This window comes from Salmo salar, chromosome 03, assembly GCF_965601325.2.
Source record: "Salmo salar chromosome 03, fSalSal1, whole genome shotgun sequence".
In the NCBI taxonomy this organism is placed as follows: Eukaryota; Metazoa; Chordata; class Actinopteri; order Salmoniformes; family Salmonidae; genus Salmo; species Salmo salar.
Window position 1 is genome coordinate 49201000 of NC_138293.1, and position 14952 is coordinate 49215951.

Below are 14952 nucleotides of genomic sequence, written 5' to 3' on the forward strand. Positions count from 1 at the left end.
TGAGGAATGTTGGGAAACATAAAAGTGTCTACAGATTTAAGTGGTTTAAAATCAGCTTTGGATAAAGCTTACCAGCACCAACCATATACCCAATCTATTTCAGTCACTTTGAAAGTGTTCCAGATAAAGTGCTCTCATCAGCCTAGTGCTCCCTTTCACAGTGAACTAAACTGGCCTCTGTAAATGGTTTAATAAAGTGAACCTCCTGGCTAGGGAATGGGATAAACAGGACTATACAGGATATACACAGTACTATACAGGATATACACAGTACTATACAGGATATCCTGTTAGGGCTAGGGGGCAGTATTGACACGGCTGGTTAAAAAACGTACCCGATTTAATCTGGTTACTACTCCTGCCCAGTAACTAGAATATGCATATAATTATTGGCTTTGGATAGAAAACACTCCAAAGTTTCTAAAACTGTTTGAATGGTGTCTGTGAGTATAACAGAACTCAAATGGCAGGTCAAAACCTGAGAAGATTCTGTACAGGAAGTACCCTGTCTGACCATTTCTTGGCCTTCTTTGCCATCTCTATCCATTACAAAGGATCTCTGCTGTTACGTGACACTTCCTACGGCTGCCATAGGCTCTCAGAAGGCGGCAAAAAGCTGAATCGTGGCTTTGCAGGCTCTGGCTGAAAAAAAGTAGCGCGTTTGGGTAGTGGCTGGTTACAGTACTGTGAGACTCAGGCTCGTGCCCGCGTCGACCGAATGCTTTGTTTTCTTTCCTCTGTTTACCTAAACGGAGATTCCCGGTCGGAATATTATCGCTTTTTTACAAGAAAATGGCATAAAAATGGATTTTAAACAGCGGTTGACATGCTTCGAAGTACGGTAATGGAATATTTCGAATTTTTTTGTCACGAATTGCGCCATGCTCGTAACCCTGATTTACCATTTCGGATAGTGTCTGGAACGCACAAACAAAACGCCGCTATTTGGATATAACGATGGATTATTTTGGACCAAACCAACATTTGTTATTGAAGTAGCAGTCCTGGGAGTGCATTCTGACGAAGACAACAAAGGTAATCAAACTTTTGTAATAGTAAATCTGACTTTGGTCAGGGCTAAACTTGGTCGGTGTCTAAATGGCTAGCCGTGATGGCTGGGCTATCTACTGAGAATATTGCAAAATGTGCTTTCACCGAAAATATATTTTAAAATTGGACACCTCGATTGCACAAAGGAGTTCTGTATCTATAATTCTTAAAATAATTGTTATGTTTTTTGTGAACGTTTATCGTGAGTAATTTGGTAAATTGTTAGTAAATTCCCCGGAAGTTTGCGGGGGGTATGCTAGTTCTGAACGTCACATGCTAATGTAAAAAGCTGGGTTTTGATATAAATATGAACTTGATTGAACAAAACATGCATGTATTGTATAACATAATGTCCTAGGATTGTCATCTGATGAAGATCATCAAAGGTTAGTGCTGCATTTAGCTGTCTTCTGGGTTTATGTGACATTATATGCTAGCTTGAAAAATGGGTGTCTGATTATTTCTGGCTGGGTACTCTGCTGACATAATCTAATGTTTTGCTTTCGTTGTAAAGCCTTTTTGAAATCGGACAGTGTGGTTAGATTAACGAGAGTCTTGTCTTTAAAATGCTGTAAAATAGTCATATGTTTGAGAAATTGAAGTAATAGCATTTCTAAGGTATTTGAAAATCGCGCCACGGGATTCAACTGGCTGTTGCGTAGGTGGGACGAATTCGTCCCGCCTAGCCCAGAGAGGATATACACAGTACTATACAGGATATACACAGTACTATACAGGATATACACAGTACTATACAGGATATACACAGTACTATACAGGATATACGCCTCTTCATTAAGGATCCAATGCAGCCAATATCAAATCATTTATGGGCAACAATTAAGTACAATAATAGCTACTTAGCAAAGGGCAATTTCTCAAGCAAGAATTTTGCTCGGACTGTCTGGGAGTGGTCTGAGTAGGGAAGGGAGAACTGAACATTTGCTATTATTGGCAGAGAGGTTTGGAACTCTTTTTTCTATTGGTCTATTAACTAATTTATCCCACCAAAACACGCTGAGATATCAGGCAGTCTTTTGAACAGGTCTTACACTGAAAGGGCATTATCATAATTTTCACAATATTATTCCAACCTCATAGTGTGGAAATATTTATAAAATCTGAGAAAAAAACCCATTTTTGACTGCACGGGGCGTTTAAGACCAGCCACACATGATTAACTACTGTGTCACCTTCAATGACACAACACTATAACTGACATCAGAGCTTATGGTTTCATTGGCAGGTCACTCTCAGCTAGAGTGTCTTCTATCCAGAGAAGAAGGTTTGAATGACCTCTGGTGTTCACTGCAGAGCACTAAACTACACATCAGACATATGTATCATTGGTGAAAGGTGAGAGAGACTCAGAGTCAAGGGCAAAGCCCAAGGGGATATGTGCAGAGTCAAATCGAACAGAGAACGTTTCTCAGATGACACCCTATACTTTCTAGTGCAGTACATTTGACAAAAGCTCAGAATTAGTGCTCTTTATGGGAAATCAGGTGTTTAATTTAGTTTAAAAAAGTTGGCTCCAATGTGTGTTTCTTGGTCTCTTTTATGATGCAGTCTCAGTTGTATACTTGTGTGTGCCATAGCACTCTCTCTGTACCTTTCCTATGATTCAGCAGGATAGAGTATATATATCTCCTTGGCCATCTGTCTGTCTACATTTATACATATTTGATCAGATTGGAGCCAGGCTATCTCCCCCCTCTCGACCTCCTCAGTAAGTGATGTTGTAATAGTTGCTACCGTCGTTCTCAATATAAGACATTATCACCTAGAGGGGAGAGGGAGGAGAGGAGTGAGGGAAGGAGATGAGAGGAGGGGATTAGAGGAGAGGAGGAGAGGAGAGTGACCACATGAATGGAGGGAGAAGAAGGAGAGAGCACAATGAAAAAGAAAGGAAGAGAGGTTGGAAATACAGAGGAAAGTTAAAGATGTTTCACTTGAATTACAGTCTTCTATAGGTTTGAATGACCTCTGATGTTCACTACAGAGCACTAAACTGCATACAGTGCCTTCTGAAAGTATTCAGACCCTTTGACTTTTTCCACACGTTGTTACATTACAGCCTTATTCTAAAATTGATTTAAAAAAATCTACACCCCATAATGACAAAGCAAAAAAAAAATTTGGGGAAAATGTTGCAAATTTATTACAAATAAAAACAGAAGTACCTTATTTACGTAAGTATTCAGACCCTTTGCTATGAGACTCGAAATTGAGCTCAGGTCCATCCTGTTTCCATTGATCATCCTTGAGATATTTCTACAACTTGATTGGAGTGCACATGTGGTCAATTCAATTGATTTGACATGATTTGGAAAAGCACACACCTGTCTATATAAGGTCCCACATTTGACAGTGCATGTCAGAGCAAAAGCCAAGCCATGAGGTTGAAGGAATTGTCCGTAGAGCTAAGAGACAGGATTGTGTCGAGGCACAGATCTGGGGAAGGGCAGCAAAACATTTATGCAGCATTGAAGGTCCCCAATAACACCGCTGTCTCCATCATTCTAAAATGTAAGAAATTTGGAACCACCAAGACTCTTCCTAGAGCTGGCCACCTGGCCAAACTGAGCAATCGGGGGAGAAGGGCCTTGATCAGGGAGGTGACCAAGAACACCATAGTCACTCTGACAGAGTTCCTCTGTGGAGATGGGAGAACCTTCCATAGGACATCATCTCTCCAGCACTCCACCAATCCAGCCTTTATGGTAGAGTGGCCAGACGCAAGCCACTCCTCAGTAAAAGGCACATGACAGCCAACCTTGCGTTTGCCAAAAGGCACCTAAAACTCTCAGACCATGAGAAACAAGATTCTCTGGTATGATGAAAACAAGATTGAACTCTTTGGCCTGAATGCCAAGCGCCACATCTGGAGGAAACCTGGCACCATCCCTAGCGTGAAGCATGGTGGTGGCAGCATCATGCTGTGGGGATGTTTTTCAGTGGCAGGGACTGGTATACTAGTTAGGATTGAGGCAAAGATGAACAGAGCAAAGTAATGAAAACCTTCCCCAGAGCGCTCAGGACCTCAGACTGGGGTGAAGGTTCACCTTCCAACAGGACAACGACCCTAAGCACACAGCCAAGACAAATCAGGAATGGTTTCTGGACAAGTCTCTGTATGTCCTTGAGTGGCCCAGCCAAAGCCCGTTCTTGAACCTGATCAAACATCTCTGGAGAGACCTGAAAATAGCGATGCTCCCCATCCAATCTGACAGAGATTGAGAGGATCTGCAGAGAAGAATGGGAAAAACTCCCCAAATACAGATGTGCCAAGCTTGTATTGTCATACCCAAGAAGACTCAAGGCTGTAATCGCTGCCAAAGGTGCTTTAACAAAGCACTGAGTAAAGGGTCTGTATACTTATGGAAATTGGATATTTCAGTTTTTCATGTTTAATGAATTAGCAGAAAATGTATAAAAACCTGTTTTTGCTTCGTCATTATGTGGTATTGCGTGTAGATTGATTAGGCAAAAAAACTATTGAATCAATTTTAGAATAAGGCTGTAACCTAACAAAACGTGGGAAAAGTCAAGTGGTCTGAATACTTTCTGAAGACACTGTATGTTTCATTGTTGAAAGGTGAGAGAGACTCAGAGTCAAGAGCAAAGCCCAAGGGGAAAAGGGATAGACAGAAACAAACCTTTTACCAGGTCAAACTACCTGGACTCTATTGGAGCGCGCCCCCATCTCCCCTTAACCATATCACAGTTAAAGCTTTTGAAATCTCCAAGGTTTTTAAAAGACAATTAGCTATTATGTCTTGTACCATGGAAGGTTGTTCCAATCCAAATCCCACGGTAGATTACCATAACACTTCTGAACAGTACTCATTTGCTCCAAAAGAGGGCATTCTAATTCTGGGGGGAAAAGAGTGGCCGAAACTGAGAGTGGCCGAAACTTAATTTTGCAGTAATTTCACACTTTTTGTAATACATGAAACATAAAACGCTAAATATAGAGTGGACAGCAGAAAATACATACCAGATTTTCTCTAGGTCTATATCTACCTGTGGTTTAAATGATGTCTCTCAGCAAATGTGTTCATGGAGTAGGACCAGGGTATTTACCTTAGTCCCTCTCTATGGGACCCCTTAAATTAGACCATCACCCAGAGCGGAGCAGGGGACGGGCGGCAACAAGTGAAATCTATAAATATGTAAATAAAACCCTCTCTTTTTTCAAGGCACAATCACTGGCCCTCAATCCTGAACACAGATTGTATACGTGCCCTGTAGCTTTCAGAAACTGTGAAATAATCGCCAATCTGTACCCCAGAGTAGAGTAAAGAGAAGTGTTGAAAGGTCAGTGTACAAAATGCCAGACCTTGACCTTAGCACTCAGTCTCTCCAGGCACTCTGTGTCTATGAGTCCAATGGGGGCACAGTGTTAGGAGGAGAGGACTTGTATTCCCAGTGAGAGTGAACGTCCCAGCTGGTGATTTATATAAGCCCATAGAGATGTACACTGTGATAGTACGGAGGAACCAGAACTATTGATTATCTCCCACTGTGTCACACATTTACACTTCAGATAACACACGCACAGATACTTTCTCCTCTCCTTTCCTCTCTCCTCCTCTCTCCCCCCTGTGGTATATCCAGGACTGACTAGCTCCTTCACCTCTGAATATCATTGTCTGTTTCTCTTCCTCCTGGTATGAAACTAAAGGGTGATAACAAGGGGTGACTGGAGAGAACTGTCAGGATGGTGACCTCTACTAAGAGGATAATATGGAGGGGTGAAGGTAAACAGATATGTAATGAAGGGAAAATGTGGTGATGAGGACATAGACGAACGGATGATGCAAATGATGAAAGAGTAAAGGAATAGAATGAACTTTACTCTTTAATCATTTGCTTCAACCGTTCATCTATGCCCTCATCACCACATTTTCCCTTCATTACATATCTGTTTACCTTCACCCCTCCATATTATCCTGTTAGTAGGTCACCATCCTGACAGTTCTCTCCAGTCACCCCTTGTTATCACCCTTTAGTTTCATACCAGGAGGAAGAGAAACAGACAGCCTGAGGCGTTTATATGATAGAGTTGAAGGAGCTAGTCAGTTGACAATTCTCGCCCAAATGTTTATATAGTCTTAATTACATTCCTTTACTTTAGATTTGTGTGTATTGCTGTGAAATTGTTGTGAAATTGTTAGATATTACTTGTTAGATATTACTGCACTGTTGGAGCTAGATATGTAATGAAGGGAAAATGTGGTGATGAGGACATAGACGAACGGATGATGCAAATGATGAAAGAGTAAAGGAATAGAATGAACTTTACTCTTTAATCATTTGCTTCAACCGTTCATCTATGCCCTCATCACCACATTTTCCCTTCATTACATATCTGTTTACCTTCACCCCTCCATATTATCCTGTTAGTAGGTCACCATCCTGACAGTTCTCTCCAGTCACCCCTTGTTATCACCCTTTAGTTTCATACCAGGAGGAAGAGAAACAGACAGCCTGAGGCGTTTATATGATAGAGTTGAAGGAGCTAGTCAGTTGACAATTCTCGCCCAAATGTTTATATAGTCTTAATTCCATTCCTTTACTTTAGATTTGTGTGTATTGTTGTGAAATTGTTAGATATTACTTGTTAGATATTACTGCACTGTGGAGCTAGAAACACAAGCAATAACATCTGCTAAACATGTGTATGTGAAATAAAATGAAATTTTATTTGAGGTGAGGCAGATGAACAGAATGAGGGGGTGAAGTGTTAAAGGGATGAGGCGTCTGCTGGGTGCTGCTGGCAGATCTTGCAAGACGGCGTAGAGAAACCGATTCAATCTCACTGACAGACAATAACTAAGGACCGCCCAGAATAAATTTCAATGGAGGAGAGGAGAGACAGATGAGAGGGAGAGGAGGTTGATAGGCAGCTTATCACAGAGCAGGGAGGGGAGTGACAGCAATACTGATGCTTGAGAGTCATATCAGTAACCCAGTCACAACCATGTGACCTTAACACCCCATTTTGCAGAGTCAAAGATTGAGCTATAAACATGGAATCTTATCCTTCACCTACAGTATTTGTTTCATTCATAAAAGCCAGTGCAAACCTCACAACATGAACCCCTGGTCTGTTTCGACCATGCTGTCCAATGTGAGTCCAATCAACTGGGGTTGAATAATAAGGTCATTGCATAAGCATTAGCAGTACAGTACAGTGCAGTACAGGGTATCACTACAACCTGATAGTGGTGAGGTAGGTGAAGGAGTGTGTGTGTCCCCATAGGTTATTTAATTATTCACTGAGCCAACCAAATAAGAGCAGTGTCCAGACAAACCCTCTGGCCACTCTCACAACTGATGAACTCACATTATGCAACTGAATTTAGATTCTGTAGTGCTTTCAAAAATACCTAGTCAACAAGAAAATCAAAAGGGTCAAATCACATTTGAATATCAATGAAAACTCTTACCAGGGTTCATGTATATTTAAGTTCAGTCATCTGTTGCCTGTCAGACTTATAATGTCTTATGAGGTCACAAAGACTACAGCCAAACAGAGCTGTGTTGCATAATTGGATGTCTGATTCAATCTATCCATCCAATCATCAAAGCTACCTTCTTTCATACAATTTATATTCAAGTATGTAGACACCCCTTCAAATTAGTGGTTTTGGCTATTTCAGCCACACCCGTTGCTGACAGGTGTATAAAATCGAGCACACCGCCATGCAATCTCCATAGACAAATATTGGCAGTAGAATGGCCTTACTGAAGAGCTCCGTGACTCCATCAAGTCAGTTCTTCAAATGTCTGCCCTGCTATAGCTGCCCCGGTCAACTGTAAGTGCTGTTATTGTAAGTGGAAACGTGTAGGAGCAACAACGTCTCAGCCATAAACTGGTAGGCCACACAAGCTCACAGAACGGGACCGACGAGTGCTGAAGCGAGGAAAAATTGTCTGTCCTTGGCTGCAACACTCACTACTGACATCCAAACTGCTTCTGGAAGCAACGTCAGCACAATAACTGTTCCTCGGGAGCTTCATGAAATGGGTTTCCATGGCTAAGCAGCCAAACACAAGCCTTAGATCACCATGCACAATGCCAAGCGTCAACTGGAGTGGTGTAAAGTTCGCTGCCATTGAACTCTGGAGCAGTGGAAACCATTCTCTGGAGTGATGAATCACGCTTCACCATCTGAAAGTCTGAAAGACGAATCTGGATTTGGCGGATGCTAGGAAAACGCTACCTGCCAAATGCATAGCGCCAACTGTAAAGTTTGGTGGAGGAGGAATAATGGTCTGGGTCTGTTTTCATGGTTTGGGCCCCTTAGTTCCAGTGAAGGGAAATGTTAACGCTACAGCATACAATGACATTCTAGACTATTGTGTGCTTCCAACTTCGTGGGAAAAGTTTTGGGAAGGTCCTTTCCTGTTTCAGCATGACAATACCCCCATGCACAAAGTGAGGTCTATAAAGAAATGGTTTGTCGAGATCAGTGTGGAAGAACTTGACTGGCTTGCACAGAGCCCTGACCTCAACCCCATCGAACACCTTTGGGATGAATTGGAAGGCCGGCTGTGAGTCAGGCCTAATCACCCAACATCAGTGCCAGACTTCACCAATGCTCTTGAGGCTGAATGGAAGCATTTTATTTTTTTATTTAATGTTACCTTCATTTAACTAGGCAAATCAGTTAAGAACAATTTCTTATTTACAATGACAGCCTACCGGGGAACAGTGGGTTAACTACCTTGTTCAGGGGCAGAACAACAGATGTTTACCTTGTCAGCTCAGGGATTCGATCCAGCAACCTTTCGGTTACTGGCCCAACGCTCTAACCACTAGGCTACATTGCTGACCACTACACTACATTGCTGCTGTTCCAAGCAGCAACATTCCAACATCTAGTGGAAAGCCTTACCAGAAGAGTGGAGGCTGTTATAGCAGCAAAGGGGGAACCAACTCCATATTAATGCCCATGATTTTGGAATGAGATGTTCGACAAGCAGGTGTCCACATAGTTTGGTCATGTAGAGTACCTCTATCCATCCATTCATCATACATTATTATATTCCTCTATACATCTGTTACATCAAGCACACAAAGTGTTTACAGAAACTCCCTAGATACCTAATCACATATGCATACCAAATAATGCATGCATAATTCATTAATCAGATGAATTGTCTGAAAAGTTTGCCCAAGTTCCCATGTACTCCTTTGAGAAAAATAATTGAATAATCAAATCAAACAGAAGCACATAATATCCCAGCTCAGACAAAATTGTCTTTGTACATTTTTTTATGCTTGTCTATTTTTTCCCGTGACTGGGTGAGTGGCTGTCTAGATGTATTAATGTATGTCTGGAGGCTGCTGAGGGGAGGATGGCTCATAACAATGGCTGGAACAGAGCAAATGGAATGCCATCAAACACATGGAAACCATGTATTTAATGTGTTTGATACTATTCCACCTATTCCGCTACCAGCCGTTACCACGAGCGCGTCCTCCCCATTTAAGGGACTACCAACCTCCTGTGGTCTTGCTATTACTAAGTAAACACTCACAGCTCTGACATAGGTGTAATCACTATAGTCTAAAGACAAACACACACACACACTAAAGAGAAGTACCTTCAGCGATAGCCCGCAGAATCAGTGCGCTCCTTGGTCTAATCATCAGCTAAAAATCACAGTTCTCTAACGAATTTAGTTGATTCTCAATACTTGTTTAATGTAAGCTGGTGGATGGACTGTAGCTTGCATGGACAGTAAAGTTCCATTGTATCCACCCACACACTGGCTTGCAAGTGATGTAAGTAGAGTGGACTCCAGTTCATTGTAATGGTCACATGTAGTGTGTAGATCGATACCGTGCTCCCCTGCCGTCACCTCAAACCACAGAGAGATGGATTGACTAAAGCACCATTCAATACTTTATTGACTGTCCTCAAGCTCTAACCACTACTACACAGTGACCTACTACCTGTGTGTGTGTGTGTGTGTGTGTGTGTGTGTGTGTGTGTGTGTGTGTGTGTGTGTGTGTGTGTGTGTGTGTGTGTGTGTGTTTCCAGGGATGGTATGCATTGATTAATTAACCATGGTTGGCTATGTATATGCTAATGATCTATTCTGTATTGAACTCCACTATAGATACGTGTACTGTATGTGTTCAGTATGTTTGTCCTATATTAGAGTCCTACAGTTGCCATAGAGCCTAGTGGCAGCCTAGGCAAGAACTCATGCAAATTCTGTTCATATGTAATCATATTTAGAAGTTTTTGTTTTCAATAGTTACATTTGTGCTGATCAAATCTTGATATCATGAAATGATAATTAGAAAAAGATAATTAGAAAAATAACAAGACGAAGAATAAATATACAGTCGTGGCCAAAAGTTTTGAGAATGACACAAATATTAATTTTCACATCGTCTGCTGTCTCAGTTTGTATGATGGCAATTTGCATATACTCCAGAATGTTATGAAGAGTGATCAGATGAATTGCAATTAATTGCAAGGTCCCTCTTTGCCATGCAAATGAACTGAATCCCCAAAAACATTTACATTGCATTTCAGCTGTCATGACGTTGGCCTCTTTGAGTACAGGGAGGACAGTTGACCCCCTCCCCCCTTGCACCATCCCCCAACCTTCCTTCCCCCACCCAGTCCCTGTGTGAAGGAGTGGTAAAATTCCAGGAGAATCTCTTGCCACATGGCCCATAGAGAGACACAGGAAATTCTTCCAACTCACAGAATTGGGGAGCCAAGCGACATTTGTGTTCTGGAGAAGGTATGGAAGACTGGTGAAGAATCCAGCTACGAACTGGTCCGCTTGGTACAATTTTGTGATACTCAGAAGAGACAATATAGCCATATTACCATAAAACTGTTTATATAATAGCCTCAGCGATGGGACTTGCATCCACATGGTTGTATAAAATGTATTAATAAGGATAAAGCTATTTGTAATACATTGAGATGCTATGTACTGATGTTAATTTGATAGAATTGTATTTCTGTACCAAGCTTAACTCAGTCATCGGCACGCCCCCAGGGACACAGACAGAACAGGCTTGTCACATGACGCCTGGTCCTATGTTCACTATAAAACCATACACTGATTTACTTTCTAACAGACCAGGCCTCCACTCCATTGCGAGTTGGCCAATAGGTTTGACCATCCAAGTACTCTACTGAAAGTAAACTATACCACGTGGTTAACTTTTAGACTATTGATACCGACAGAATAAGAACAAGTCTTTGATATTAATTAATAGTCTGCAGCTAGAAATTATATCATTGAACGCGAAGACCAACGAAACATCCATTCTATAACGACATTAATGAATGTCGCTTTGAAAGATCCATTCTAACCGAGAGAGAGAGAGAGAGAACTCTCCAACAGAACGACTCTTCAACAAGGATCCCGACGACACACTGAGCGTAAATATCCTGTTATGGCTAGGGGGCAGTATTTTCACGGCTGGATAAAAAAAGTACCCGATTTAATCTGGTTACTACTCCTGCCCAGTAACTAGAATATGCATATAATTATTGGCTTTGGATAGAAAACACCCTAAAATTTCTAAAACTGTTTGAATGGTGTCTGTGAGTATAACAGAACTCATATGGCAGGCAAAAACCTGAGAAGATTTCATGCAGGAAGTGGCCTGTCTGACAAGGTGTTGTTCTTCTTGTCTCTGTTTATTGAAGAGTGAGGATCTTAGCTGTCCCGTGACACTTCCCACGGCTGCCATAGGTTCTCAGAAGGCGGCAAAACGCTGAATCGTGGCTTTGCAGGCTCTGGCTGAAACAAAGTAGCGCGTTTGGGTAGTGGCTGGTTACAGTACTGTGAGACTCAGGCTCGTGCCCGTGTCGACCGAAAGCTTCGTTTTCTTTCCTCTGTTTAGCAAAATGGACATTCCCGGTCGGAATATTATCGCTTTTTTACGAGAAAAATGGCATAAAAATGGATTTTAAACAGCGGTTGACATGCTTCGAAGTACGATAATGGAATATTTAGATTTTTTTTGTCACGAATTGCGCCATGCGTGCGACCCTTCTTTACCATTCGGATAGTGTCTGGGACGCACGAACAAAACGCCGCTTTTCGGATATAACGATGGATTATTTTGGACCAAACCAACATTTGTTATTGAAGTAGCAGTCCTGGGAGTGCATTCTGACGAAGACAACAAAAGGTAATCAAACTTTTATAATAGTAAATCTGATATTGGTGAGTGCTAAACTTGCCGGGTGTCTAAATAGCTAGCCCGTGATGCCTGGGCTATGTACTTAGAATATTGCAAAATGTGCTTTCACCAAAAAGCTATTTTAAAATCGGACATATCGAGTGCATAGAGGAGTTCTATATCTATAATTCTTAAAATAATTGTTATGCTTTTTGTGAACGTTTATCGTGAGTAATTTAGTAAATTGTTAGCAAATTCCCCGGAAGTTTGCGGGGGTATGCTAGTTCTGAACGTCACATGCTAATGTAAAAAGCTGTTTTTTGATATAAATATGAACTTGATTGAACAAAACATGCATGTATTGTATAACATAATGTCCTAGGTGTGTCATCTGATGAAGATCATCAAAGGTTAGTGCTGCATTTAGCTGTCTTCTGGGTTTTTGTGACATTATATGCTAGCTTGAAAAATGGGTGTCTGATTATTTCTGGCTTGGGACTCTGCTGACATAATCTAATGTTTTGCTTTCGCTGTAAAGCCTTTTTGAAATCGGACAGTGTGGTTAGATAAAGGAGAGTCTTGTCTTTAAAATGCTGTGAAATAGTCATATGTTTGAAAAATTGAAGTTTTTGTATTTTTGAGGAATTTGTAATTCACGCCACGCCTATCATTGGATATTGGAGCAGGTGTTCCGCTAGCGGAACGTCTAGATGTAAGAGGATAAATATTGATTGCAATTGTTCCCAAATGAGTGAGCGTTCATGTGCAAAGGTTAGCATGTCAATTGTTAATATTAATGAACTTTGTGTGTCCTCAGCTGACCATTTATGACCCATTGTTGAACAAAACACCAGCCATGCCACATTACTCGACCAATTCTTTGTGATGATATTTACTGTTTGTATACTTTCTGTGAATTACTTAGTTTAGTAAATAAATTATTTTAAGACAATTGATGTATGGATGACTCTTAGTAAAGACTGGGTTCGTGCAGATACAACAATTTACGACGTTTGGAATGAGACTGGACGCGAGGTAAAATACACCATTTAAACCAGAAGATAATCAGCCTATACTATAATAGAATATAATATATAATGTTATAATATAGGAAAGTTATATTAGGAAAATTATAACTTTGTAATCTGAATATTTTCCTTGGTGCCCCGATCTCCTAGTTAATTACAATTAAACGATTAATCAGTTTGATCGCGTGATAATAATTACAGGGAGGTAATTGATAAACATGTCTTCAGTTTAATGGTACCCCAAAGACACGACACAGCCCTGCCACTAAAGGACCAGCTGACATCATATCAGTGATTCTCTCGTTAACCTCTTACATCTAGACGTTCCGCTAGCGGAACACCTGCTCCAACATCCAATGATGGGCGTGGCGCGAAATACAAACTCCTCAAAAATACAAAAACTTCAATTTTTCAAACATATGACTATTTCACAGCATTTTAAAGATAAGACTCTCCTTTATCTAACCACACTGTCCGATTTCAAAAAGGCTTTACAACGAAAGCAAAACATTAGATTATGTCAGCAGAGTACCAAGCCAGAAATAATCAGACACCCATTTTTCAAGCTAGCATATAATGTCACAAAAACCCAGAAGACAGCTAAATGCAGCACAAACCTTTTATGATCTTCATCAGATGACAACCCTAGGACATTATGTTATACAATACATGCATGTTTTGTTCAATCAAGTTCATATTTATATCAAAAAACAGCTTTTTACATTAGCATGTGACGTTCAGAACTAGCATACCCCCCGCAAACTTCCGGCGAATTCACTAAGAATTTACTAAATTACTCACGATAAACGTTCACAAAAAGCATAACAATTATTTTAAGAATTATAGATACAGAACTCCTCTATGCACTCGATATGTCCGATTTTAAAATAGCTTTTTGGTGAAAGCACATTTTGCAATATTCTAAGTACATAGCCCAGGCATCACGGGCTAGCTATTTAGACACCCGGCAAGTTTAGCACTCACCAATATCAGGTTTACTATTATAAAAGTTTGATTACCTTTTGTTGTCTTCGTCAGAATGCACTCCCAGGACTGCTACTTCAATAACAAATGTTGGTTTGGTCCAAAATAATCCATTGTTATATCCGAATAGCGGCGTTTTGTTCGTGCGTCCCAGACACTATCTGAAATGGTAAATCAGGGTCGTGCGCATGGCGCAATTCGTGACAAAAAAAATCTAAATATTCCATTACCGTACTTCGAAGCATGTCAACCGCTGTTTAAAATCCATTTTTATGCCATTTTTCTCGTAAAAAAGCGATAATATTCCGACCGGGAATCTCCTTTTAGCTAAACAGAGGAAAGAAAACAAAGCATTCGGTCGACGCGGGCACGCGCCTGAGTCTCACAGTACTACACAAACGCGCTACTTTTTTTCAGCCAGAGCCTGCAAAGCCACGATTCAGCTTTTTACCGCCTTCTGAGACCCTATGGCAGCCGTAGGAAGTGTCACGGGACAGCTAAGATCCTCACTCTTCAATAAACAGAGACAAGAAGAACGACACCTTGTCAGACAGGCCACTTCCTGCCTGAAACCTTGTCAGGTTTTTGCCTGCCAAATGAGTTCTGTTATACTCACAGACACCATTCAAACAGTTTTAGAAACTTTAGGGTATTTTCTATCCATATGTAATAAGTATATGCATATTCTAGTTACTGGGTAGGAGTGGTAAC

The 14952-nt window shown here is 40.9% G+C and overlaps 1 protein-coding gene across 2 annotated transcripts in view; it reads right to left on the reverse strand.

The window, feature by feature from the left end:
• The window catches only part of LOC106600622 (sterile alpha motif domain-containing protein 10), a 230348-nt gene that overhangs the window by 165948 nt on the left and 49448 nt on the right, over positions 1-14952 (reverse strand). The window contains exon 1 of one of the 2 annotated variants that reach the window (XM_014192112.2): positions 9670-9833. The exons of the other annotated variant lie outside the window; for it this stretch is intronic. Within the exon in view, the coding sequence (XP_014047587.2) occupies positions 9670-9715 (46 nt within the window). The 5' untranslated portion in view covers positions 9716-9833. Of the gene's footprint in view, positions 1-9669; positions 9834-14952 lie in introns of those variants that run through there. 2 annotated transcript variants of the gene reach the window in all.